At 41.6% G+C, this 27,950-nt stretch overlaps 2 protein-coding genes across 2 annotated transcripts in view; one reads left to right on the plus strand and one right to left on the minus strand.

Annotated features, from left to right (window-relative positions):
- The window catches only part of PEX3 (peroxisomal biogenesis factor 3), a 19,686-nt gene extending 12,225 nt beyond the window's left edge, over positions 1 to 7,461 (minus strand). Inside the window, exons 1-2 of the mRNA XM_084284601.1 lie at positions 7,289 to 7,461; positions 1,315 to 1,446 (exon numbers count right to left, since the gene is read on the minus strand). Coding sequence (XP_084140727.1) covers positions 1,315 to 1,446; positions 7,289 to 7,361 — 205 coding nt within the window. The 5' untranslated portion in view covers positions 7,362 to 7,461. The remainder of the gene's footprint in view (positions 1 to 1,314; positions 1,447 to 7,288) is intronic.
- Positions 7,428 to 17,533, plus strand: ADAT2 (adenosine deaminase tRNA specific 2). Its single transcript, XM_084284602.1, has 6 exons — positions 7,428 to 7,578; positions 7,683 to 7,787; positions 14,837 to 14,987; positions 15,531 to 15,637; positions 17,158 to 17,230; positions 17,340 to 17,533. Exons 1-6 carry the CDS (start codon positions 7,528 to 7,530, stop codon positions 17,378 to 17,380), a joined length of 528 nt encoding a protein of 175 aa, XP_084140728.1. The 5' UTR covers positions 7,428 to 7,527; the 3' UTR covers positions 17,381 to 17,533.
- Positions 17,534 to 27,950: the final 10,417 nt, after the last annotated feature.

The raw sequence follows: 27,950 nt of genomic DNA on the forward strand, positions 1-27,950 counted from the left end.
GCTCTCTCTCAATAGCTGCTACAGTGTTGGTCCTATTTGCTCAACATGCAAAGCTGGGAGGACAAGCAACATAGGAAATCCTGGAAGTACTCAGAAGTACAATTACCTGCTTGCCTCATGATTCTGGGCACAAATGCCTTTACATGGCTACATAGCTTTTCCTAGCCTGTCTGCAGATATGTGCTTACATCCTGCAGGTCTGCATACACATGCCTTCAACTCTGCTGAAGAAGAACTGGTGAAAATCTATACTGCTGCATTTCTCCAAATGGGAAGAAAAAATTGATTTTTTATTTTATTTATTTATTTATTTATTTTTTACAAGAAAACTCGAGAAAGATCTGTTTTAAACAAAGGAAAGCTGGTGGGATAAAGTCCTTGACTTTCAGAAGATTCAAGGTCTCATCTGCTATTGTACAATGGGAACAGAAAACAGTAAATAAGCATGCAGGTAACATAATAAATACCATGAACAAAATATGAAAAATCTTGACAGGAATGCATGCTACCAGACAGTATGTACTTTGCACAAAGAATGGCAAAGAAAAACTTAGTCCATGCAGAAAAATCAATCCCAGCACTACCAAATGGAAAACATGAAAATAAAATACAAATTGGTCAGGGTAAACAAGGGACACAGAATCCATTTGCAGCCACTTGAGAAGCCATTACAAATTTCAACAGAAGAAAATGCTGCCCAATTTGTTTTATAGAAATACAAGCCATTCAAAACTATTTGTAAGAATGACAGGGATTTTTTTTTTTTTTTTGTTTAATTCTAGCCATTACCTCTAAACAATCCAAAGACAAACACTACAATAAAATGACTTTTCATTTTTGCTCCCCATATAGTGAAGTACCTTTTACCTGTTCAAATGTAGGGAATTACTAGACTGATATGCTTCTTATTTGTAAATAAAAGTTACCCACAAAGATCTGTGTAGCTTACTACCAATTTACTATAGTGAATAAGGTAATTAATTAATTGTGCTGTAAGTTCTGGGTGCTGCTTCACACCTTATACTATGTGCAGTTTAGGGCAATATAACAAGGATCTTTAACTGAGAAAAACTATAGCCTGTATCTATATTTGTACGGATTATAAATGGGTATATTCAAGCTAAGGGTTGACATGACCCCCCAAAATCTCTTCAATTTTCTGTTCTTCAGATTCAGTAAGATGCTGTAAGATTACTATATTTATGTACTAGTATTTAATTAAGATTTTGAATTCTTATTCATTGCTGTCTATATGTAGTATAAATCCCCGAATAATTCCAGCTATCAAGAACAGTAACTATTTCCTTGTCTTACCTGTCATATTGCACGTCCTCTGATTACTTTCAAAATGATACTGCCTTCGTGCTTGGGCGATGTATTCAGCTGCCTCTCGTTCTTGGATTTCTCTGATTTTCTTCTGTCCATATTTTCCCAGTAAATAGACTCCTGCAGAGAGATTTTCAGATTACAAGCTGCTTTCAAAATGTGAGCAAAGCCCCCCCTTCAGCCCTTTTCACTGGTTTTAAGCCATAAGGGTGAGTGTTCTTGAGGGAGATAAGTGGGTCTTGAGTATTTTAATGGTAATTAGCAAAGGTAATAATCAGAAATAGCATTTACAAAATGAAGTAAAATGTAAAGAGTCTTTAATCAGTAAAAGAAACATTTTTAAGAGATACGTTGCCTTTCAAACAATTGAAGGGACTGAAGAAAGTATTATGAAGAGAAAGGCGTAGGGCAACAGAAACAAGGAACAGGAAAGAAAATGCACAAGCCTGGAAAAAGATGAAAAGTTTTTCTTTCAAGATATCTTTCTAAAATGAACAGCAGAAGTTAAAGATAAAACTCAATCTTAAAATTCATGTAAGAAAAACATTTCAGGTCCAAACAGAGGAAGTATTGGTCTGTAACGTGTGCATAGGAAGAACCTTGGCTAGCTAGCAGGGCCTGAGCGTAGCCCTCAGTGCACCACCAACTCCACGGGCCCCTCCGTTCCCTCTTCCCATCCTCAGATCTTACTTCTTACCATGCCTGCTTCCTACTCTCCAGCTCCATTCTTTTCCAACCCTTGAGGACCTAATCACCCTACCTCACCCTCACTATGAACCTCCACAAAGACTCACCAAAAATATTTGCTCTTCACTTCCTCCCCTCCCAACACACAACCCTTTGAAGGCTCCCCCAGCCGCTCTTCCCACACCTCTGGGGGTTCGCAGGCATCCCCAGCCTGCCTACAGCCCTCTTCTCATCCTTCCTCATCTCCGCTTCCCTTTCTGAGCCATCCCTCGAGGTGCTGCTATGCCTCTTGTGCTTCCTATCAGCGCCTTTGCCCAATGCAGAGAGAGTGGGGAGAAAAAGGGAAGAGCAAACAAGCAGAAAAGGCCACTGTACAAGATGGGGAGCAATCCCCTAAATATTGACATCCCTCCACAGCGTGCCAGATCCGACTCTTTCAAGTTAATAATGCTACACAGAAGAAACCCGAGTATCAAATTGAGTCTTTTTGTCCACCAAGCACTTCCAGGAGTCACAAACAGTCTGAAGCCCACTTTTCTCGATCCAAAATTATTATCTGAATGAAGGAGGCTTGTAACACTTACTGAACCCTGGGAGTTGTAGAACTATTTTTACAACCCCATCCACAAAAAATAACACCACCACCCCCGATTTTGAGTTCAGCTACATTTTTGGATCATTAAAACCTTTCAATATGTTCGCCAGAACTATCACCAGTATTTCAGGAGCCTTGTCAGCTCTGTGCCCTAATATTTACGGTCACAAAAAAAACAAATTTGGTAACTTGTATCAGTAGTATGCTTCCTAATAGGCAACTGCAAACCAGATCAGTTCAAAACAACTGCAATCACTTTCATTTATTTCACCAAAGCCTCAAAAATAAGAAGTGGAAATCAGTCCCTCCTGCCTCAGCCTTTCAGCAGACTGACCACTTGTCAGAAGTGGGTGGAAGATTTGCCCCATTAGACACAAACTTCAATGTTACAGCTCCATAGACATTAAGTGCAATTTTACCCCTGGAAACTGCTAACCAAAACGAGACTTCAAAACTAACAATTATTTTTCTCCAAAGAATAATCCTTCCTGACAAAAATGTGTATCTCGGACATGACCTTCAGTGTACTGAGTTTATTTTTTGCTGCTTACTGAACCAGCAACAATTAGTTTTTTTTAGTATAAGCAAAGTTTTTCAAAACAGTATTTTCCCAATCATTTCTTTCCAACCTCATTTTTCCCAATGCATCCAGACAAAACCATTCATCCAAAAGACAACATTTGCTTCATTTTTCCACCCCAAATAAATCATTTCCCTCAATTTTTTTTGGCAGAAAGGTTACACAGGTATATAAAAAAAAAAAAAAAAAAAGGCTCTTCTTGCACATATGCAGGCCACAGGCAGTCATAAGACCATAAGAAGCAAAACAACTCAAGAAGAATCATGTGCATGCCCTAGAGAGATAGGCTGGAGCAGTACCTTTATAATTAAGATTGAGACAGCTAATTGCTTAACAGCTGATTGTTGAAGTGGTGCGAGTGTTCTGCACTACCAACCGCTGCGTCTCACCAGGGTCCAAAGTTGCATTAGCAGCCGCCCGGGTTTAACAAGGAGTTTCCAGAAAAAAACCACACCACTCTGTTCAAGTGATGCAACACCAGATATCAGCAGCTGCATTTCTCTCCTCCTGCCCAGAGCAAAGTGGTAACTTTGACCCATCATTAATCGATATCACGCACTCCTGTTTCATCTTTGAGAACACAACGCATTAGAAGCCAGCCAAGGGAAAAGTTGCATCATGCACGCAGCTTAAGGAAAAAAATAGAAATAAAAATGCATGTGAGCAGCAAACTGAGTCTGTTACTAACTGCATGGCTTGTAAGGGCTCTCCTCAGTGCCCCTGAGCAGCTGGGAGGACTTGACATGGTGCTTGGGAAATTCCAGCCCTGACAAGGGATGCCTGCACAGGGGTGACTCTTGCCTGCACTCAGTAGCAGAGCCAGCCTGGAGTCTGTGTGTGTGTTCATGTTTTGCTGTAGAACTGCTGTGTGTATCCGTATGGGTATCCAGAACAGTAATTTGGAAGACTAGAAAATAATGAAGACTTAGAAGTCCAGGCTGAATGCACTACATGACGATAACATCGCTTAGAGATGGAAGCAGGACCAGAGGAAGCCATGTCCTAAGAACTGCCATAAAGTCAACATCAGCTAATGTGATGGTAAGAAACTAAACTGACGTGCTGAAAATCTCTGTTGAGAACAGAGGAAACACCAATTTTTTACAACAGATAAGGTATCTCAATTGTACTCTCAGCAGGGGATGGGAGGTCAGCAAAAAGTATCAGCAGCAACACTTTACTCGTGTCCGATTAGCTACACAGTTGTGTAGATAGAGCTTCTTGTAGTACCTTTCCCCTATGTCCCAAACAGAACCAGGAGCAATAAAGAAAATTGAGCAATGATGAGACTGCGCAAAGGCTAATTTCTATGTAAATCTTTTTTTCTTCTTCATGTATGAAGTCCACAAACAACTACAGTCCCAGCATTTCTGAACCGCACGCGGTTTGGAAAATACGATGCCAGCTGCTGTAATCCTTGTTCGATGAATTCAGGTACAGGAGCCTCAGTAAGGACCTGCAACTACACTTCACATTGCTCTCAAATTGATCTACAAAGTGAAACGCATTTACATTTGTATTGGGTGTCCTACACCACATGAATATTTGGGGTCTACAATGCCCATCTCCTTGAGAAGCGACACTGTGATTCTCCTCTCAGCAGCGAACTGAGGTAATTATCACTGCTGTACAGTTAATTCCCATCCAAACATAAGTAACAGAAGCAGCTTACAAAATCCACCAGCTGTCACATGTTCATGCCAGTGGCCTCAAACAGGTGGGATCTCTCTTACATCACAAAAATTATGACTTTCTCCCTCAGCCCTTTCCTTTCTTCACAGGTGGGATGGAAAGGTGAGCAGAAGAGAGGAACCAGTAACTGGGAGGCACCAAGTTTCAGGAAATCTCCTTCCAACCACGTGCAAACTTTACTCTCACTGCCACATCTCCCTCCTCTTCCCTCTCCCCCCCCAAGAATTTAATTATTTAGAAATGAAAACACACAGAAGCCTGGATCCTTCCTGAACATCAACAGCTCCCGAAGTTGTCATTTGTTCTTTTGTTCGAGCAGACCATGCATCAACGGATATACAACCATCTCATTATGGTTAAAGATTATATATAAAATAGGAAAGCACCAAAGCCTTATTCTGTTGGCACCAGTGACTTCCACCAAAACCCACGTAATGCCCTTTCACTCGCTCACAAGCCAACACTACTGTCTTGGGCAAGCAGGCAGACATCTGAACTGAAATGCTCCTTCTGCAAGCTGAAGGTTGCAACAGATGAAATTGAGTAACAGCTCATTCACCACTGAAATCAGAACCATACATTTCGAACACGCTGAACTTGCTCTTCTAAGGCAACGAGGATTTAACCAGTGAATCATTTTGTAGTATCCTTTTTAACTTGCCTTCAGTGCCAGGCACTGAAATATAACCCACTTTAAATCTACCCATCCATCAAGAACAAGTAAATCTATTACATCCTTGGAACTCAGACTCTCTCTTCTTTAAATAATGTTTCTGAATCCTGAACACTAGATCTTTACCTGCTGGAAGAGATTCAAGTATGTTCTTGCTAAAAGAACAAACCCCTGAAGAATGGGTCTAAGATCTTCACAAAGTTGAGGTCTTCTTAATCAAAGGGAAAATTGCACACAGTTCAGTTGCTTTTCCATCAGTCTGAGTTCTAACCTCATGGGTTTTGCATCAGATTTTTCTGTTTATGAAGATATGAGTGTTGGGAGCCACAGAAATTACATTAACGACAGCCACTGATAACATGCATGGAATTTGTAAGCAGAGGCAAAGGTAGCAACCAACTCAGATGTTTGTTATTCTTCAGTAATGCAACACTGATATAACATTGTACCAGTAATAATGTAGGGATTCTCCTGTGTTGTCTAATGAATAATTAAATATTCACATTAACTTCTGAACACTTGCCAGTCAAAGACTTAAAATCATTAAGCTTGTGATGTCCCATTTTCTTTTGTTACATCCCCCTTCCCAGAAACTGCAACTACAGCTCTTAAGAAAAATACATCAGAGAGACGTACCGTCCACTCTCTGACATTTTATCAGCAGACTATTAGGTTGCTTTTCGCACATCATTCAGCCAACTCAGAATAAGTCTTTAAATAAAAGCAATCGGGTGAAGTTGCATTCAACCTTTCAGCATTAAGCAGTATTTTTTGGAGAATCAGTCGTGGATTCTGGGGTTCTCGTTCATTAGCAGTGACATAACTCCTGGAGTTATATTAAGGTCTGATCCATAACTAACATTCAGATGGCCAAAGCACTCCTGATTCAGCTGCAAAACAAGCATAGCATTCTGCAGTAAACCCCTCCATCTCCCTACCGGCCTTAAAATATTATGGTTCAAGTTGCAGCTGATGGCAGCTAACGATGTTCTCCTGCTCGTGGTTGCTCCAATTTGCTACAGAGTCCCAAATTTTTACTTTTCAGTGTACTTCATGCAGTCAGCAGCATGTCAGTGCCACTTGTACCAAACTGTACCTGAACAGCATTCATCGTAAGCAAGAAGCTGCAAGCCCAGGGACACTAGGATGGTTCCCATGCTGGCAGAAGGCCACTTACATGTGATGAATTTAGGATTTCAGGCTATCAGGACTACCAAGCCCCATGATAACTGCTTTCCCATCCAGCCCAGGACAACTCATGCTTTTCCTAGCCCCCTTTGCCCACCTGGCAGTCCCACACGGGTGGTTAAGGGGAGAGGGCACAGCCTCCAGGTTACAGCCTGGCACATGAGGGTACACCTGCAAGCAGGGTGGCTCAGGAGCCGGCAAACATCACTTTCTGCTGTACTCGTAGAGCCAGAAAGCCTGCAGGAGAAGGGGCAGAGCTGCTGGAGGGCTGCTTTCAGCACCCACCAGCTAGCCTGTGACCCAAGGAATTCGTGCTAGGAGGATGCGGAGGCCACAACAGATGAGGGGAGGCAGCAGTACACCCAGCCACCTCCCCGAGAGCCCTCACCTCAGTCAGAAGCTGAGAGCCGAGACGTGCTGCTGAGACACTTCAGCCCCCAATATTTAACCCCCGAGGAGCCCCTCCAGACCCCGTGCCGACCCGGGAAGGCTCCCTGGGTTTTGTTTTTTTTTTTTTTCCTCCCCCCACGCAGGGCAAACGCCTCACCGCCCAGGAAGGTGCCGAGGACGAGGCATTTCTTCTTGTGGCGCTTGAGGAAGCTCCAGAGGGAGCGGAGCATCCTGCCCACCCGGCTCGGATCGGCTCGCCTCAGCCCAGCCACCCCTCGCCTCCCCACGGCGGCGGAAGGGGAGGAGGAGGCGGCGGCGGCGGCGGCCCCGGCTCCGCCCGCGGTGCCTTCGCCGGGCGTCCCCCGGAAAACGGCGCCGCGCTCCGCCGGGGCCGCCATGGAGGACGAGGCGACGCGGGTCGCCTTCATGCAGCGGGCCCTCGACGTGGTCGGTGCCGGGGGACACCGGGGGGGCGGCCGGGATCCGTGTGCTCCTTGCCCCCCCCCCCACCCCTCCGCGGCTCACCCCCGCCGTTTGTGTCCCCCCCGCAGGCCCGAGGAGCGCTGGAGGTCGGGGAGGTGCCCGTGGGCTGCCTGCTGGTGTACGAGGGCCGGGTGCTGGGGGAGGGCAGGAACGAGGTGAACGAGACCAAGAATGTGAGTGAGGGGCCGGGGGGTCCCCGGGGGGGCTGGGGAGGGTCGGGGGGAGGAGGCGGCGTCGCTATCTGCCTCCCTTCGTGGTGCTCCTGGCACCCGAGGGCTGCTGCTGCACTGCCTGGCCGCCCCCTCCACGGAGAGGTTCTTCCCGATGCCGTGTTACACGATAAGGGCATGTCATGAAATGTGAACCGAAAATGCAGCTCTCTTGCTTTTCTAGGAAAGCTCCCATGCAACCAGAGGGATCGTTTCGGATGGATAAAGAAGACGAGGAGCTGGGAAGTGGTGTGCGGTTGCGGAGTGCGTAGGCTCGCAAAACCTGACGGGTCATTTCCACACTTGTTCCGTTCACAAAAACATTACCTTTAGATTTTTAGACCTGATGCTTGCAGTTTTAGCCGTAAAGTCAGGTCTTACACATGCCGAAAGACCCATTAAACTCAGCAAGGATTTTGTGCAGCTGGAAGATCTGTATACATGGATCTGACTGCAAGATCTAGCTGAAATTTATATTCAGTGTCTCTAATCTCAAAATGTGATAAAAGGTGAAAATAAGTCTCGTAGGTTCAAAAATATACGGGTAAAGATGAACCATTATACTAATTGTAATAAGACATTCATAACATATTAAAACTATTTTGTTACAACTCCAGAAAGTTCGGTGGCATAGAAGGCAGGTATTTCAATTTATATCCATGCAAACACCAGAGGAACGCAGATAGTTCTTGGGAAAAGTCTGCCAGAGATACTAATGCTGTGTACAAATTGTGTGATAGTAGATGGTCAGAACATAACTGGTGAGGCTGATAATAAAATCATAATCAATTTAAATCACAATCGATTTAAAATGTTAGGGAAGTTTTCTGCCTTTTTTATATTAGCATCAGGTTTGCTTGAATGTACGTACATAAATCCAAGTGGCTTGATTTCAAAATTTCCAGCTGCATTTTGGAAACAGTACGCTGTTAGTATCTTTGAAAGCCAAGTCAGTTTTAAGTTTCTGTTTAGCTCAAGTTGCAATTCTTTTGTCACTTAATTCTCATAAACATTTACATTGTAGTGACAGGAAACACTGGATGTGCTCACTGCATCCAGATTTCCGACCATGCAGTTAATTGCTCCACAAAGTGTGAAAGAAATTGTGAGCTCCAAAGAAGCACTTACTGGGACATGTGGATGTGGGAAAGTGTTTTCAGTTTTCTCCTAAGGACTTCTGGCATTGTTTAGGAACAGTCCTGGAGAGGAAGGAAAAAAACAAAACAAAACAAAAAAAAAACAACTCTGGAACCACTGAGACAGTTCCAGCAGACATCAGAAATTTGTCAAGTTCCACTTTAAATCTAATTTTTTGCCTCGTCTCATATTGGAGGACTTCTCCAGAACATCATTCCTTAGATGGCTAGAAAACATCTGATTTCCAGTTTAAACTTAAGACCCATTTATGTCTGTTCTCCTGCCAGCATCGTCCTTTGTTTTACATAGCTTGGATGTATTTAAAGTCACAACCCTTCTCAGCTTTTGTTTTCTCCAAGGCTCTCAGAAGACAAGCTCTCTTTTTGTGTTCATTCTAATTCTTCTGTACATCCATGCCAGTTTTGATTCATCTTTCTTGAATTCAGTTAACCAGAACTGTATGTTTTATTCCAGATGGACTTTCTCTTGCGCCTTGTTTGATAGCAGTAATACTTCCACTCTCCCTGGAAGTAAGTCTGCTCCTCTTTTTTGGAGCTGCCTTTGTCTTTATTGCCATTTTGTAATGCTTAGTATTTTGCTTTCTCCCCACTCCTGCCTTTAAGAAGACCGTCCATTTCTTGAGTGATACTCTGACCCTGTCTCTTCTGATAATGTCTTCATCACATGTTGCTAGCTATTTTATCTAGGTGTTTATCCATTTAATGCCAGTGTCTCAGCTGAAAATGTTTATAATCAAAATGTTTATATCAAAATAATCTTTGAGCATCATTACTGATCAGTTCCCTCTGTGCAAAGATTTCCCCTCTCGGTGCAACTTCTCTTCTTTGCTTGCCCACCCTAGATTTTTCATACTGTGCTGTTTTCCCCAGACTGACAATACTTACTTGCCTTGTGCTATGCCAGACACTTTGTTGAAGCCCAGAGAGTAGAGATCAATGTTTCTTTTGCCTAGAAAATACATTTGTCAGAGAAAGTTACTAGTTTAATTTAGTGCCAACTAATGGATGTATATCCATGTTGTATTTTATTTTGTTTCCCTTTTACAGACTATTCCTCATATTATGCCCAAAGGTTGTTGCATTGGCTGTTCTGCTGTTGAGACCAGCCTGGATCTGCTGGTGTCAGAATAGTTTGTCCTTCCTATTTTTTGTTGCAGTGACTCTGTTTGCTCTGACAGGTTTCAGTGATGTGATACTCTCCTTGATGTATTAAAAGCATTGCTATGGGACTGGCAGCCACTCGCACAAGTTCTTTGGTATTTCTGTGATGGATATGATCAACTTGTTTTTTGCCCCTCCTCTATGTCTCAAGTATTTTCAGTGTTTTCAAGGTCTCAGTTCTGTATCTCACAGTAACTTCTGTACTCTTATTCTGCCTTTTCACCCCATTCTCAGTATCATCCTTACTGAAGAACCAAAATATTAATTTGCTTTTGGAGTAGCGTTATATATAAGTCTCACGTCAAGGTCACTGTAGTAGCTCTAACCTTTTCACATGTTTTATCTCAAGACATTTTTACTGTTTACATAATTTATATTACGTGGTTGACTTTTGGTGATTCTTACTTTAGCCTTTGCTTGCTGACATCCAAAATGTAGATTCATGATGTCATTCTTCATTCCTAGAAAACTTTTTTCACGTTTGAAAAAACAGTCATTTATCCAGTTAGGTCTGCAGTCCTTCCCTACATCTTTGCCCTTGCTCAGGAATCAGATTACCGCTAAGCTTTGGGTGAGATAAATTCCCTGTCTTCTCCTTCTGTAAGTCCCTGCATCTTCTGATGTAACTGACTGGCGTTAGGTGCAGGTAGTATCTTCTATATTCCTTCATCCAGTTCCTAAACTGCTTGTTTTGTCAAAAGTTGCTGAAAGCTTTCAGATTTTTTCGGTCTGTTTCTTGTCACCTTGCATACTTTGTTTCTGCCCTGCGTGTCCATAGCAGAACACACTAACATTAGAGATACTGCTTCTTACTCAGTGGGAGTGATTTTCAAAATTACTGATCATCGTCATATTCTTCTGGGAAAAGCTGATATTGGAAGACAGGAGTTTACATACAGCTCTGTTTCTTTATTTTATTTATTTATTTATTTATTTTAGGAGCATGGCTGTGGCGTCAGCATTTCAAAAATAGTTAGGCATGTCACTACTTGCATTCATTGGGCAATAGTGCAACAAATGTCTGTGTAAGGCGCTCGTTTTCAACAGCCTGGCGATAGTTCTCCAGCTCGTGCCAGTTCTGTGTTCCCTCTGGCAGCTCCCACATCTGTTTGCTTGTTCGCAGTCTCGCCTCAGACCAACCTGAAAATTTTCTTCCTTATAATGTGTATGACCCCTCCCAACTAGAGCTTTTTTTTTTTTTTTTTTTTTTTTTTGGGCATCTTTATTTCCATGTATGTTGCAATCGTATGTTTCCCACTGAAATGTTCTTTCTTCTAGGTCATTTGTTGATACATGCAAGCTTCTCATCTTTGTTATCTCCTCTTGGGTCATTGTAGCATATGTCTTTGCCCACAGCATCTTGCATGTACAGTACGTGATAATTGGAAATTAAGTATTGTTTGCACTCTTAAATTACTAATGAGGCCGCAGGACAATATAGAAATTGGAGCTTTGGCCCCCTTTGTTCTTACTTGTTAATGCTTGTCTGAGTTCCAGAAGGTGAGGTTTTCAGGGTGCTGATGATATCTTTATTTCTCTGTAAAGACATTTGTACAGTTTGGGGTACTATTTTAATAATGTCAAGGCTTTTTCTCTGGTGACATCAGCTTCTCATTCCTCCTTGGAACACCATTTGCCACTCTATAAGTTTTCTTTTCCCCTTTCTACTTTTACCTGCTTTTGTCGTCTTGGCTTTACAGTAACATAAAAGAGTGGGCAAATTAAAAAATTATAGGGCTTATAGAACACATTGAACTGAGTCAGTGACTCAGACGAAAATCATTTTTTTTTTCATATGTTATTTTATACACAGCATGTCAGTAAAATGAGTTACCTAGACACAGCTCAGTATAAATTAAAACCATAAGACAGACCTAGAAGGCCATTTCTTTCCCCCACGGTGTCTTGTCTTTAAGAGTGACCTTTAGCAGATGCTTAGGGGGGAAGCTCAAGAAACAAGAAAAGCCTAGTGTACAGTCTTCCCTTGCATATCCTTTCCACTTCTGGAAATGAATAACTTCAGGACTTCCAGAGCCCAAGACTGCGTCTGGATCATTGCTTCTGATAGCTGTCTGTGCACATATCCTCCATGAATTTGTCTAAACCTTTTCTGAACTCTTTTATGTTGTTGGCTTCCATGGCATCCTGTGGGAATGAGTTCCTCGATTTAATTACGAGCTTTGTGAAGGAGTACTTCCTTTTGTTTGTTTTAAATTTGCTGCCTGGTAATTTCATTGGGTGCCCACTTGTTAGGGGAATTAATAGATCAAAATTTACTGTGGTTTTTCCACATTTTTCATTATTTTTATAAAGCTCTACCATAGTTGTCTCTACTTGGAAAACTAATGGTGCCATCTGGTGAGTTAAGAGACATAGTCCCGTTAGTCTCTGTATGGAGGCTGTCCTGTAACTTTGACCACCTTTTTTTTCACCCTGTGGTGAATCTTTTCTGGCACTCCCATAACTTGATGAGGTGAGGACAGCAAAACACTATGCATCACTGAAGTTGTGGCTGCACCAGGAGCTAATAATATTTTTTATTATGGTAGTGTAATAATCTTTTCAGTGTCTCTCTTTTCTGTTACCACAGAAGCTGGTATGACTTACACTGACTGCGTGGCTCTTCTTAATTTGTGCTCCCAAGATGAGCAGAGGCCTAAAAGCCACTTCGTTTACTCACTGTACAAAGCAGTGTTGCAGGTTGGAGTCACGTTGTGCTCTGGTAACGAGGGCTGATTGTTTGTATTTTTTGAATTCCTGCTCAAAAGTTGAAAAGCCACTATGCTGTTTATGTCTCTTTGATTTGAGGGGCACAGAACTAGAATAGCCTCAACTTACACTTTTGAGTTACGGTAGCTGTAGTAGTTCTGAGGGATCGTTCTGCAGGAGAGCATTGCGTCTGGTGTCTCCATAATGTGTCTGCACTGAGACTTCAGCTGATGTGGTCTCATTTATTCAACAAGGGAACCTTCACGACAGCATTTCACTAGTAGGTCTGGAGGAATCATGTCTGCATATTGATTCAGATCTATGTTTTCATTCCTAGGGGGCTCATTACTATGTTAGTTGAACTTACAAGTGTGCTCCTGGAATAAATTCCTTGTCTGCTTACCAGGCTTTGGTTTGTGTCTCAGAGAAGGCAAACTCGTCCTTTCAGCTGAAGCTATGCTGAAAAGATGCACTCAGAGAGCATACCTAATGCACTCCAGCTGTCCATGGGAATATACTCCATGCGACTAAACTGGAGCTAGTCCAGTGTGAACTCCCTTGAATTGGTGTCAAGTCCTCAGCACTGTTCTGCTCTGTGGATATGCTCTTGCTGTTAATGTAGGCGCAGGCAACATAGATCTCTGTAGGAGTTTTAAAACATTTTTAAACAATATTAAACTTACCATTAACTTATTTATACGTGAGTCCTTTGCCATATAGCATACAGCAACTTGCAGTTATCGCCACTTATCTTTGCAGTACTGAAACTAACCCAAATTCATGTATTGAGAGGAAGTTATCTAAGATCACACAAAGACATATGTAGCAGGAGTAGAATTTGTATTGCTGAAGTCTTAATCTAGCTCCTGGATCAGAAACATCCCTTCTACCAAGAAGATTAAGAACAAGAAAAATACAGTCTTATTTTAAATACGTATCAGGCTGTGTAACCAGAGACTCCTTGCATAGCTAGTACTTTGTCGTGTTTTTACTGTAACTTTTGATCGGCAAAACACGCTGCTGCAGCCATTACAGAGCAGTACTGGGAGAACACAGATGGTTCTGGGGCTCTCTGCAATTAAATTCAGCACTTCTATTGTGTTCACATTTTTGTGCCATACCCATTGCTATGACCTCTGTGCTACTTACCACTCAGTCATCTTGGACTGAAAAAAGAGAAATCAATATCCTTGTAATCAGGCATGTGCTGCAGTCCCTGCCTGTTAGATGAGACTTGCTGTGTACGTATGTATTCCTGAGCAGTGTTAAACCTCATGCAAACTGAAAGTGCTGTGCCTACCAGAGCAGGCCTACAAATTCCAGAAATGCACTGAAATTATTAAGTACTTACCATATATTCAGTTCTGTGCATGCACAGTAAAATTGTCAGAGGGAAAGGTACCAGCTGAGAGCAGTTTCTTACTGTTGCCAGAGAAATTCACCTGACCTGCATCCTTGGTCTTGGAAGCAAGCTGTGGGCTGGATGAGTTGTTCTAGTGTTTTTTTTTATGTCCCATGATCTGCAAATAGAGCTTTTCTTATGCTGGCTTGACAGAGAGAGGAGAATTTCCAAGCAGACTCCTCTCTCTATGAACAGGTAGAAGAAAGAACAGGTTTGAGCTTGTGGATCTTGTGTGTGCTGCGTATGAGACTGAAGTTGAATGTATTCTTACTTGGGTTGAGTATTTCTTCTGCAGTTTGGGCTGCACAGAATTGGAAATGTTTTCTCACAAAATCTCTTCTGCAACTTGAACGAGCAAAGTGGTGTGCTAACATGAGCCTTCTCAAGAAAACCTTGTGTTACTTCTTCAACAGAAGTGAAAATAATTGCACTACTAATAAATTAGACATCAGGCTATTGTGATTTTGACTTGAACGAATAATTTTATGGCACTGTATTCTGTTTCCATTGTGTCTGTATAAGTGAGAAGTTCCAAGCTGTGAATCAATACAAACTTTAAGAAAATGTTTATTTTTATGTCCTAGCCTACTCGACATGCAGAAATGGTGGCAATTGATCAGGTCCTGGACTGGTGCCAGCAAAACAATAAAAATCACGAGGAAGTGTTTTCAAACTCAGTGTTGTACGTAACCGTGGAGCCTTGCATCATGTGTGCGGCTGCAGTGCGCTTGATGAGTATCCTTTAATGGTTCTCATGCTGGGAAACCACACATCCAAATGTCAGTCGTTTGGTATTGAGCCTACAGAGAGGGGCTTGACACTGTCAGGCAAAGCCAAGAAGGTTACCATCTTACTGCTTGAGAGTCTGTGCCATCCTCCATTTACTGCACGGTAAGTAAGGAGAGATTCAAGAACAAAAGAGCAGTTTCGACAATGATTTCTCTTAGGGATATAAAAATATGCTTTAGAAATATCTGTTATTACATAAAATCAGCTAGTCTCAGTTCAGTGTTCAGTTCTGAACAGTGTGAGAGGTAGTAAAACAAGGTTTTGTATGCCTCTGTTTTGGAATTCATGCTTCTGAGGAATGTTGTGGATTTTCAGCAGTGCATCTTAGACTATTCAGAAATAAGTTCTGATTTTAGGAGGGAGGAATTACAGTGCAGACTAATTTAGTTTGAAAAGTACAAGCACATTTTAGTGAAATTTAATGACTACTTTAATCAGGCTACTTTACTTCCTGCTTGGTTTTCACTTAATACCTTAACTCATTCACATAAATTCCACGGGTCGTATATGGCTGTCAAAACGAGCGATTTGGAGGCTGTGGCTCAGTTTTGAGCATCTCATCTGATGATATGGTAGACACAGGAGAACCATTTGAAGTAAGCTATAAAACGTTTTCCTTTGTTTTCAGCTAGGGTACTATGCCTAGCTTAGGGTACTCTGCTTTGAGAATGTTATGGATCAGATTAAGGGGTTTCAGGTGAAAGATGATAAGATGTCAAGGAAACTTGACTTAAGAAGAGAACTATAAGTCCTTAAAGAAAAGAAAATTGAGGGAAAGCCTGGTAATCATAAATTATTTAAAAGGATGCATCAAAGAGGAGAGGAAAGAATTATACTCATGGTACAAGGTAAAGAACAAGTATATCTAAAAGATGAGCAGTACTCAGAACAGTAACAGCTACAGGAGGAGACAAGGGAAAAATTGTTCTAAGCTGTAGAATATGTAAACATATAATCAATAAAGATCAGGTAACAGCAACTTACTAGGTTATTTTTTTAGCTGAGCCACTGGAAGTGATTGTATTCGTGCTCTTGGTTTATTCATACATGAGGTGAAATGTGTTACCTTAGATTGACTTCATACAGTTCAAATCCCAAAATAAATATGGACTGCAAAAGTGGCAGAGGTTTAGGTATCAGGAAGTTTTTCTGAACCGTAAGGATACTGAAGTATTGGAATTGAGTGGGGAGAAAGAGACATCTTTGTCGTTTAAGATTAGGGTTCTTAGAATTTTTTTCTGCACTTAACATTTATGATTTAATGAATGTAAAAGGTAATACATTTCAGCATTGTAAATAAACACTAAAGGCTCTAGGTTCAGAAAGAATTTAAGTCACCAAGACAATATCATTTGGCAGTCTTCTGCTAACATATTAAGTAAGCATCTTTCTGGCAGGGTGTTTGTGAGACCATCATCTGAATTAATTAGTATTGTCCATACTGCAGGAGCATTCATTTGCTCACATTGGCATGTGGTATTTAATCTTTCTATATGTTCAGAGGAAAGAAAGGAGAAGATTTATGATAACTACAGATCCTTCATTTGTTTCTTTAGGCAGCTGCAATGGGATGTATAGGTGTAATGAATTCCTTTCTGTTGCGGATGGGGATTTCCTTTAGTGTTAGTGACATTTAAATGCTTTGTCATCAGTGTTCATGGATGGGAAAAATATTTTGGAAGGACCAAAAAGGTCTAAGAGGAACTATTAGAAATAAAAAATGGTGTGTGAAAGAATGTTTTCCGGTAATTTCCACAAATACCCAAACGTACATCTCTTACATTTCCAAGTGCTTGCCAAGTATATGGTGTAAGTTGAAAATGCATGGAAGTAACTTAAGTAAAATTTTTACACATTGATTTGTAATAGAGTTTAACTTTTAAGTTACTAGGGAAATGGCTTATTCTGCTGAGTCTGGACATTGTATTTTTAAAATACATTAGGTATTCTGCCTGGAAAGATGATTTTCTGACCCCCAAATAGTTAAAGGCACATGTTAAGTTAGCAGAATAGACAGTGCAGTTGTTTACAATTACTCTATACTTAAGGCATTATTTTGAAGCATGGACTATGTTATTTTCAGATGCACTCATAAACATTATTCTAATTTGAACAGTGCATGTCTGGCTATTATGCCAAAGAAGCAGTGGAACTGTTAAAAGCTTTCTACAGACAAGAAAATCCTAATGGTAGGTTTCACATTAATGGATCTATTTTGTTCCCAACTTAAATGCTGGCACTCATATTTTGCAATTCACTTCTGATGTTTTTTTCTCCCTTTCTGTTTCTTCATGGTAGCACCAAAATCAAAAGTACGGAAAAAAGATCGTCGTAAGTAGGCCTATGCTGATGTGAAACAGAAGTTTACAAAAACATTATATGCGAAGGTTTCTTCAGCATCCGTCTTTTTCAGAATGTATGGTCAAATTAAACTATGTTAAATATGTTCTATGTGGTGTTTTTACTAATAAGATACTACCTGTTCCTGCGTCTCTGCCCATGTCTGTGATTTCTTCTTAATATATATTACCAAGCAGAACAATAAGTGACTGTTCTGAGGTGAGGGGAAGATTTATGGTTCAGGTTGAGATATTTACAGCCCGATGGATCCACTGAAATGAAGCCATTCTGTACAGCACATTCTAGGATATTTTCATCTGTCTGGAGAAGCATCTTGCTTTTCAATAGCAAATGTTTGCTTAGGCAAGTACGTAAATCTCTCAGAAGCTTACATTTGTAAGGCCTTCACCATTCTGGTGCATATGTTTAATCAAAAGACTCTAAGGCACTGTATGGTCCTTGAAGATTTGAGATAAGACTGTTATAACAGTTCTTCATTGTTGTTTACACCCCCTCTAGCGTACACCAAAATTTCAAACAGGTTCTAGAAGTCATATAGATATCTAGACAAGAATATATGCAAAACAGCATGTTTCAGTTTGCACATGCTATTGCTAATAAACATAAACAGACATCACTTGGCTTTTCATACAGCAGCATTTTCATACAAAGTTGTGGAGAATGTGAAATCTCATCAGACTATCCACTCCTCTCATGAATATTAGCACTTTAGCACAAGAAATGCTTTATCATTAAGAATCTGCTACGAGTCATTCTCAGCTACTACATTACATTAGTTAAAATGGTCAGATACATGTCAACACAAGGATAGGAAATTGCTAATAGAACGAATAAAATATCTGAGATACTGTATCTTTTCATAGTGCTGGTTGTTTTTGTCATTTCCATGTACTTTGCTTGGCCGTGCAGTAATTTATAATCCAGAAGAGGGCCTTGCAGTTCCACTAATGAATTAAGAATACAAGCGCAGTTCAGTCTTGATTATGTTGCTCTTAGTGGATAGTTATCTTAAACATGAAATGTAGTTTAAATCATTGATATTCAGAAATTTGAGAAATGCTTTAACTTTTTTTTTTAATGTGGAAGAGTGGTTTAGAATTCTATGACTATAAAAATTCAGTATAATTAAACCTTTTAGATATTTCAAATGAATATGTTCAGTGGTGTGTTTTTTTTTTAAGTGCATTAAAATCATTACTTTGTTACCATTGCTCCTAATAAGCTAGAATTTATATTTTTTGTGCTTACTTACTGTTTACACAGTGAAAAGGGAAAGGAGCATTTTTACCTTAATATCTGATCTCAGAGTTTAGAAATACTCTTCCTTTAACGTAAGCCCCTTAAGTTACATCTGTGACCTATCCTGTCCTCCTGACCCCATGACCATTACTTACAACACTCAGGTATTTGCCCCTCCATAAGCAATAGTAGTTACGACTACAAACAGATTCTTTCACCTTCAGAGCTGCAAGGGCTCATGAAACAGACAGCGATGGTGGAAAAGCTATTTAGAAAAAGACCATTTTTAAAGACTGTGACCAAGAAATGGTCACACCTGTGGTTACTGTGTTTGGTTAGGAATACAAGGTAGCTATTTATGCATACAGATACATATATTCAATTCTCATCTGGACTATAATTTTTTCATGTCTTGAAAAAGTCCAAATTAAGACTTTAGACTTCCAGACTGTCACAGACACCAATGGCAGTAGGAAATGGAGCCCACCTATTGTTCTGGACCAGAACCTAAGTCTCTTAGCACCTGTTCTTCTGCAGAGTGACTAAGAACACTTTCCTTCCCCACTGTGTTGTTACAAAGAAGAATGGTGTTGATATTTGCATATTATGACAGTAGGAGCCACATAAAAAAGCAGACAGATTATTGGTAATAGAAGAAAACATTTTAAAAGCTGTGTCCAATTCCACAATCCTTACGTGTGGAATAAAAAATACTTTTTTTAACAGGAACCGATGGTGACCTGACATTTAGAAAACAGTGTAAGTCCTGCTCAGAGCTCAGGGAGACTGAAGAGGGTGTCAAAAATTTCTTTGAAGAGCAATCAGGGATAACAGCATGCATTTTAGATAATGGGCAAGAAAGAGGAAGAGCACAGCAAGGTAAAAAATAATGTATTACAGAAAAGATACAAAAGATGCTTCTGTTTACTATTTGCGGTAGCAGTAGTATTGGGAGACACATGCAGATGCATGGTGTTTAAGTATAATAGTTAACTATCCTGGGGAACGGACTGCTAAAGGATCATGTTGAAAAAAAGCTCCCGCAGTGGCAGTGGCAGCTCCTGCTGCTTTTCTTGTGGGCAGGCACCCAGAGGCTGGTGCTATTTGCCTCTGCCTGCCACTGCCTTCAGAGGTGTGCCTGGGGCAGTTGTTCCTGTCTCAGAGGCGTTGCAGCTCTTCCTAAGTATGAACGGACCAAGAGCCTTTTCAGAAGGGGAAATCATTCCAATTATTTTCTGTGAGCAGGTGACTGCTTTGTCTGATCTGAGCCTTCTCGAGGCCAGATAGTGAGATGTCTTGTTCCAAGCTAGGGCCACAATTTGTTTGGCCCTATTTCCCTGTCTCAGAAACATGTTTTCCTGCAATATACATCAAGAAGACGGAGTACACAACCCCCTTAAACTCCTATAGTAACTTTTGAGTTTGTCAGTGTTGTTCAGAGTAATGTTCACAAACCTGAATGCTTCACAGGAAGGACGTCTGAGATCCTGGGCAGCCAGCTCTTGGTTCAGGCTCAGAGTAACATCTCCATGGCCATCCTCCTCACATGGGCTAGAAGAAGGCAGAAGGTGGCCACTGCTGTTTGCTGGCCCAGATCAGAAAATGAACTTACAAGAAACACTATTAATGAAATAGAGAAAGAAGAATGTCAGAAAAAAAATAATTAAACTGTTGTTGAATTGCTTATTTAGCAAGAAGGAGACAGTTGCTCGTGGCTGCACAAGCATAGGCTTGGTTTGTAACTTGCTACCAAATAAGATCTTGCAGCAAACCAAGCCAGAGGCACCCCAGGAATCAATAGCTGATTGATACACAACCTGGAAGAAGTGTTGCTGTCTGCTTGTTAGGGGCCTGAACCTGAGGCTTTGGCTCTAGCCCTAAAAGAGTGTCAAGTGCAACAACCTTAATTGTTGCTGCCACCTGGAAAACCCAGAGCAGCAGCTTATAAATGCTGCTATTCATTTTCACAATGCTTTCACTTATTTATATCTGTGTCTGTTGCTGCATAGCAGGCCTCGAGAGCACCAGTAAATATATTCAACTGGTTTACTTAAAGAGGTTTAAATGCCTCACATTGCAGTTTTTCCCTTGTTACTTGATAAATAAATACGTAGGCTTCAGCACTGCATTTACCTTGGACAGTATTTTTGCCAGTTCATCACAGGCATGCATGGTTTTATTTCAGCATTTGGTTTGCTTGTCAATAGTCTGACATCGAAATATATTGACCCAGCTAGGAGGGCAAGGAAGCAAAACAACACGGCTTTGTCTCTGCTAAACCAATTACAATGACAATCCAAGGCTATAATAAATATGTCTTGTGACTTGCACACTAGAAGAGAGGCTGAATTTAAATTATAGCTTTGGGTTTTGAAATGCTCACTGATCCATTCCACTCCTATTAAGAGCGCCTTCCGCTCTGCGAAATTAAGTGATATCTTTACATGACAGTTTAATTAATTTATTTTTCAATATGTACATTTATGGAGTTTCTCCATTAAGCTTTTGAAATGTCTGTAGGTCCTATGCGTTAATGTAAATGCGCCATGGCCCATAATTACCTTTGGCAGGCTCAGGGCACTGATAAAAAGATTATATTTTTAAAAACTAAAGTCTTCAAACTTCCCCAGCGCTTGGCAGGAAATCTATTTCTGTGTTTTATTTGGAGCAAGACTGGGGAGCCTGCAGCCAACAACTCCAGTGTAGGCAGTAACTGTTACATTTTAGAAGAAAATACATTTGACACTAAACGAGAGAAGGAGAGAGGAAGACAATTAGTGCTGGAGTAGTAGAAGCAGCTGTTTGTTTGTTTTGCCTTGTGGCTGCCAATATATACCCTTATCATTAAAGTGCATCTCAAAACGGGGTGTTTTCTACAAAATTACTTCACAATACATGGATCTTTGTCTTTTTAAGGGGCTGCCCCAAAATGAGTTTATCTTCCTTTTTCACAATAGCTCTGTGATAGCCAAGAATGCCGGATTCTCCCCTTGCCTCCTCCTCCTTCCTTTCTAAAAATGAACTTTTCAGGGATATAGAGAACTCAGAGAAGTTTGAAGGAGAGCAGATGGCCAGCAGTGATCCAATAGGATGTAAAACTTCAGTTAGGTAGTCGCTTGGCAGTCAAGTGCAAGTGAGCCTGTGATGTTTCCATAGCGATGTTTTTACATGGTGCCTTACTTTTGTCTTTTGAAAATCTAAGCGGTTAAAAAAAGGGTGATAACATGCAATGAAGGGCTCTGTAGACCTGAACGTGTGGCATGGTGTAATTAACTCTGCCCTTCCCTGTCAGTGCAAGCGGGGAACCAGGGCAGCAACTTGGGCTCCTCACCACTGAAGAGAGGTGCAAAGACCTCAGCTGCACTTACACACAGCTCCAGCTCGTGTGGTGCTTGTGTGGGCTGCTCGAGTTGCTGGATAAAGTAGGGGCAGTTTCTGAAATTGAGAAATGACTCAGATGCTAGCACTGTTGGGGAGGGATTGTTCAGCCACCGATTTTTATGGTGTCAGGATTTCACATTTACATATGGTGGAAGGTTTTTGGGGGCATTTTTGTAATCTTCAGAGCTTTCTCTGCAAAAAGGAAATGGTGTAATAAACATTGACGTGACTTTGATTCCTACTTTCTCCTTTTGAAGTCTGAGAGGTAGCCATTAAAGCTGCATTAATTTGTGAGGTTATAAACAGCTACCATTATCAGTGCAGCCATACTGGGTGAGAGAAACAAGATTTGTAGGGAGAGGCAATATCTTTTGCTAAGCCAAATGATACAGTTGGAAAAAACAGGCCAGCTTTTAAACAACAAGCAGTGGGGACACTGAGTTCAATAGCTTACCAGCTTTTTCCACACACCTAATGAGAGTAAAATGAAAATAAGTACATGTATCTACATACTCTCTCCCTGCAAACCTACATCTGGACAAATTTGACTATCACCTGGTCTGACTAAGAAAAGAAGTTGGAGGAATCTGTGGCCTCGTGGCAAACTGCTCTGAAATCCCCAGCAGCCCCCCTCTGGTGCCTTTGCACAGATGGGTCAGGCCAGTGCTTTGTGAGGGCCCTGAGCAATTTCCCTTTCCCAGAAGACTCCCAGCAAGGTGCTCAGTACAGCAGCACACTTACCCCTCACCCTGCGGAATGTGTGTTGGCGTGCAGGGGATGGCAGCGGCCCGCTGCTGTGGCTGTGACCGCCGTCTGGAGCTGGGGGACTCCCAGGGAGAAGCAGCTTCCTGCTGGAGTGCTGTGGAACAGGGCAACAGTAAATTGTGTAATCTGGGATTTACAAATCCCCGAGTGAACTCCCGTGATTGCTGTGGTACAGGAGAATGAAGTAGGTTTAGCCTGGGAACAAAATTACCTAGCTGCCTTCCCGTGCTCTGGCCTCACCTGTGAACTCAGAGTTACCCAGCAAGGAAACCCTCCACTTGTGTCGTGGCCAGTCTGTTAGTGCTAAACCCAACCCTGCAGACAGCGAGGAATTCTTTTCTAAGAAATCCATTTTCTCATCCTCTGCAACTTATTTCCAGTCATGTTGTGCAGCACTTGTGCTGGCAGCAGCAGTAGCAGCCTGAATGAGTCACTCAGACCAGTACCTGGCAAGTGCACTTCTTAATAGTCCAGCGTTTATCCTGTCAGGGAGCTCCACCAGGATGTTTGAGCTGCCACTTGCAGCAGGGAGGGCTGAAAGCTCTCTGCAACGGTGGCGACAAAACCTTGGTTACATACACTGCAGGGCACTTCAGTAGTGTTTCCACCACCAGGAAGATCTGGCAGCTTTGGCGTGGGCAGCTGCAGCTTGGGGAGCTTCAAAGTATGGATTTCCACAGTCCTTGCAGAACTGTTGCTCTCCTGTGCAGCAGAGGGCAGCTAGGGAATTGCCTTTGGATGGGTTGGAGCTGGGCCAAGCAGATCAGCTCAGGTGCATCCCTTCCCCATCTTCACCTGAATCATGGTTGTTTCCTCAGTGCTCGTTCCCTTCACTGTGTTGTACTGGCAGCTCGTTTGGTTCAGTCCTGCACGGTGTATCCAAGGTAGGGCAACTCTTAAATCCTCCTGCTACCTATACCCTAAGACAGGGTTACAGAATGCCCCCATTTGGAGCCACCTGCCTGCTCATTTCATGTTTCAGACCACTGTTAGACAGGGCTATTCAGCAGCCAGCAGGACTTTTCCTGCATGCTGAGTTAGTTACAAAACTAATTGAAGGACACCTCGGTGGCTGGTGCTATGCTGAGTTCGACGCAGCCACACTGAAGCACATGCCTCCCTCTCCATCCTGCTGCACATTTTTCCAGTTTGTGCCCTTTTTCTCCCTTGCCGACTTCCAAAAGCCATACACAGCTGCACCATGTAGCTGAGGAGCAATAGTGATGAGGAGCCTCTGCCCTCCTGTATTTCTGCTGCTCCTGTTAGAATAATGCCAGTTCCTCCAGAGTGATAACCCACAATGAGCCTAATGAAACAGCAATCTGGCATTAAGATGCGTATATAGTTGCCATTTGTTAAATTGACAGGTGACATTTGGAACACGCAGCCCCTATTCATTTTTAAAGCTAAATACTCTCTCAAAATAAAGTCTGTGCCATGAGTTTTAAAGATTTCCAGCCTAGACAGGGCCAGCTGTGCTTTTACACAATTTCTGGGCACAAGGTCAGATTTCTAGCAGCCGTCATTTTTTGCTGCAACAAACTGGACATGTCACGAACAATAAACAATTATCTGCCTCATAGATTACCTTGGACTCTAGTTTTTGTTTTTAACTTTTCCATGTAGAATTATTTATACAACAGAAAACAGGGTTTTGACACACAATTTTTAATTATCTTGAATTTTATCATCTGCTACCTAGTCCTACTCTTCTGGATTTTTATATCTACAAGAAGATGCCAAAGGGATTCTCTGAACACCTTCTGCAATAGTTTGAAATTTACTCATAAGCATCAAGACCCACCTATCTTACAGACAAATACCTCAGATATGTTATATTTCAGGAACAGTTAAGAATGTGAATGGACTGAGCTCATCCAACTGAGAAGCACAGAAATCATGGCAAGGACTCACTGTTCCTTCAAACTGATATCAACATATTCAATAGTATACTTATGATAACTTCCATTTCCAAATCCAGAAATGCTCAGAAAAAATAGGTGCTCAAACTTCAAAGCTGCACAAGCACTTGGCTGTTACTTCTTATTTATTAATTTTATTGTGCAGAGAACTCATCTAACATTTTCTTACTTAATGTATTTTCCAAGTTACTCCCTTTTAACACTAGGATGTTATTCCACTACTGCTAAGCTACCCTTCAGCTTATTTTTGCATACAAAAGAGTAAAAACGAAGTCTTCTAATATGGAGAAAAGCTGATTCTAGATGGCTAGTATTGACCAAAGTAGGGAAGCACCTCCTGTGGGTATATGCCAGGCACAAGAGCGCAGAAGATAGCGTAGTTCACCTCGTGTCCTTTCAATGACTAAGCCAACGTTGCCAAAAGGTAATGTCTCTTGACAGATGCTTTCCCCAGCAGCTAAGGCAAGAGCAGCCAAGAGCGTGGCCAGCAACCCTCTCACACTGCACTGGGTTTGCCAAGAGTCACAGCCACACGGGAACCACAAGAGGAGCAAGAGCCTGCAGAATGTTTGAGTCACAGGGACATTTTCTTTCTTCAAGTTAAAAGAAAATCTTCAATGATTTACATATGAATTGCTTCTAATGAGGACACACAAGCTCAGTTTTCCAGCAGACTTTCAACAAGGCCAAAATTAAGGATACAATTACATGGCAGAATACTAGACTGAGATCTTCATGGTTTTTATGTCAACAGTGAAGTCAGCCGCTGCTGGTGGGTGGGAAGCAGCTCTCTTTAGGGATGTTGAGCTGGTTGATTTTCTGATTACTTCAGAGAATTTTAAAAATAGCAAATTATAATAACAGGCCTATAGACTCTGTAGCAGCTTTCTGATTAATGTGAACCTCAAGATATATGCTAAATTCTCGTCCATAAGGTATGCAGTTAGAAATGTTCTGGATGCTATTTTAACCTATGTCTTCTGAGTCACATTAGTCAAAAGAATTGGCCTGTAATTTAATTATTGCAAATGGTGCATCAGTGAGTTATTTCCTAGGAAAGAGAGTTAAGAAAACCCTACACTGCAATTAATGCTGAAATGGAACCCTTTTTCTTTGGCCTTCTGAAATGTTTTCCGTATGACAGGAGCCAAGTGAGACTGAAAGAGTTTTGAAAATTCTATTAGAAAGTCATCTTCACCCAGAGCTTTCCCAGAGACCAGAGGTTTTATGACTCCTTTTTATTTCTTCCTCTGCTATGGGACTACCTAACTGTTCTCTAATTTCCTGCAGAATTATAGGTATTTCCAATTTACTTAAGAGACCTTGAGTCTGTTCAGCTGTGCAAATGACTCAGATTAGTTACAGGATTTTTGAATTCAAAGGAGACATCGTTAAGGTCCACAGAGTTTGTAGCTAATACAACAGATGACCATACACAGGAACAGCATAACACCCTGTGCTTTCCTTCCTGAACCGTACTGCCAGCAGTTCCCAGACATTTCCTCATGGCTCTTAATTTCTCTGCTTTTCCACCATTTTGTAAGCAAAAGATTCTCAACTTTTGCTTCCCGTAGAAATGTAAGTATAAAGCAATTGTGCACCTGAATCACATTAAACAAGAGACCCTCACTATACTGCTTCCTCGTTACCATGCAGCTTGATGATTCAAAGCAGACGAATCAACAAAATCAGCAAAATTAAGGATTCTCTGTGGGATTTCAGGACTGTCCCATACTGAGGCAAGGAACCCAGAAAGGTTTTTAAACCCCATTTTGTTTGAAAGCATTGTGAGGAGAAGAGTATTGGGAGTTCTGTGATCCACTCCTCCATCCTTCCTTCTCTACTGTCAGCTTTTAGCTCCTCTGTATATCATGTAGGTAGTTTGCTTTCGGGCATTCACACTCTATAAATGAAACTCAGGTCTTTCTGAACATGCTGGTAGCCTGATGCGTGGTCTGCCCATGCCTGACTCATCCAGAACACCTAAAAGGGAGATTGGGCACTTCCCTTCAGACATCTTCTAGAGCCTAGCCTGCAGCCAGTGTAGATGGCACACAAGGTTTGAACTCGTGAATGAGCTTTGAACCTCTTACAGCCAGTTGGGCTATACCATGTGAGACACTTCAGAAAGTCGGCTGAATTAGGTTACTGTTGCAGTAACACTTTCCGAGGAGTGCCTTCCGAGGACAGCATTTCATGCAATCTCAGGAGATTTCACTTTGTTCTATACAGCGTGCTTATTTTCTTCCTGACAAAAGGAAAAGGTGAGGAATAGAAGGGACTAGGAAAAAATGTCACAGAAAGAAGAATAATCAAATAAACCCCAAAGATATGGCAAGCCAATGTGCTGCACGTGCAAAATGCTAATATGCAACATCATTAAAGCCTCGATCCTGTGAAATGTGTAGGGCATACCTGGCAGCCTGTTTTGCTGACAGTCCTATTTCTAATACATCTCTCTGCTAATTTGCTTCTGCAAAAAAAGTTTATTTATTTATTTATTTTTAATTACTTTGGGGAAAAGGCAAAGGGAATGGTTGTGATGGAGTTGCAATAAAAATAAATGCTGTGAGTTTGAATTAATTAAACAAATGACCCATGTAGTCAGGGAAGATGGTGGAGACCAGGTTTCTGCATTTCAGCTATTTCTGGAGGCTGAAGGGAGAACAAAGGGACGGAGCTGGTTCTAACCTCTACAGCAGGTTGCACCAGAAGACCAGTACCCTTTGTCCTCCAAGGCAGAGAGCAGACACAAGGAGATGTAATTACAAAGAGCCACACAATTTACATACTCTAGTGATCTTAGCAGCAGTCCATCTTTAATTCATGCTGTGTTTGGGGAGACTCAAAGTCTGGCATGCCAAAGTTTGGGATTGGGCTGGAGGCAATCTTTGTGCTGTGGGAGAACCAGTTGTTTAAAACTATTTCTAGTACACTGTGTTCTCCACCACTTCAAGCCACTATCTAGGAACCTGTGAACCAACGCTTGTGTTGGCAAGGTGGCTTCTCTACTCCAGGTAGACTCATAGTGGGAAACCCCATCTGTTGTATAAATCACTCCTCTTTATCCAGCCCCTCCTCCCCTCTCTCCCTGCAAGTCCTGCAGGCTCAGTGTCTCTGTATCCCACTAGAATCAGACTGTAATTACCTGGCTGTAGGTCTGCTCCTTTTGGTGAGTCTTGGGCTTTGGTGATCCCACCAGAGCCTGACCTTCCCAGCATACAGGAGTTCAGAGCCGCCA

Source organism: Netta rufina (genome assembly GCF_964035555.1).
Source record: "Netta rufina genome assembly, chromosome: 3".
Taxonomy (NCBI): Eukaryota; Metazoa; Chordata; class Aves; order Anseriformes; family Anatidae; genus Netta; species Netta rufina.

Coding starts and splice junctions, on each gene's coding strand:
- ADAT2 (XM_084284602.1), top strand. CDS start 7,528: ATGGAGGACGAGGCGACGCGGGTCGCCTTCATGCAGCGGGCCCTCGAC. Junction 7,788..14,836: donor AGGTGAACGAGACCAAGAAT/GTGAGTGAGGGG, acceptor TTTATGTCCTAG/CCTACTCGACATGCAGAAAT. Junction 15,638..17,157: donor ACACAGGAGAACCATTTGAA/GTAAGCTATAAA, acceptor TAATTTGAACAG/TGCATGTCTGGCTATTATGC.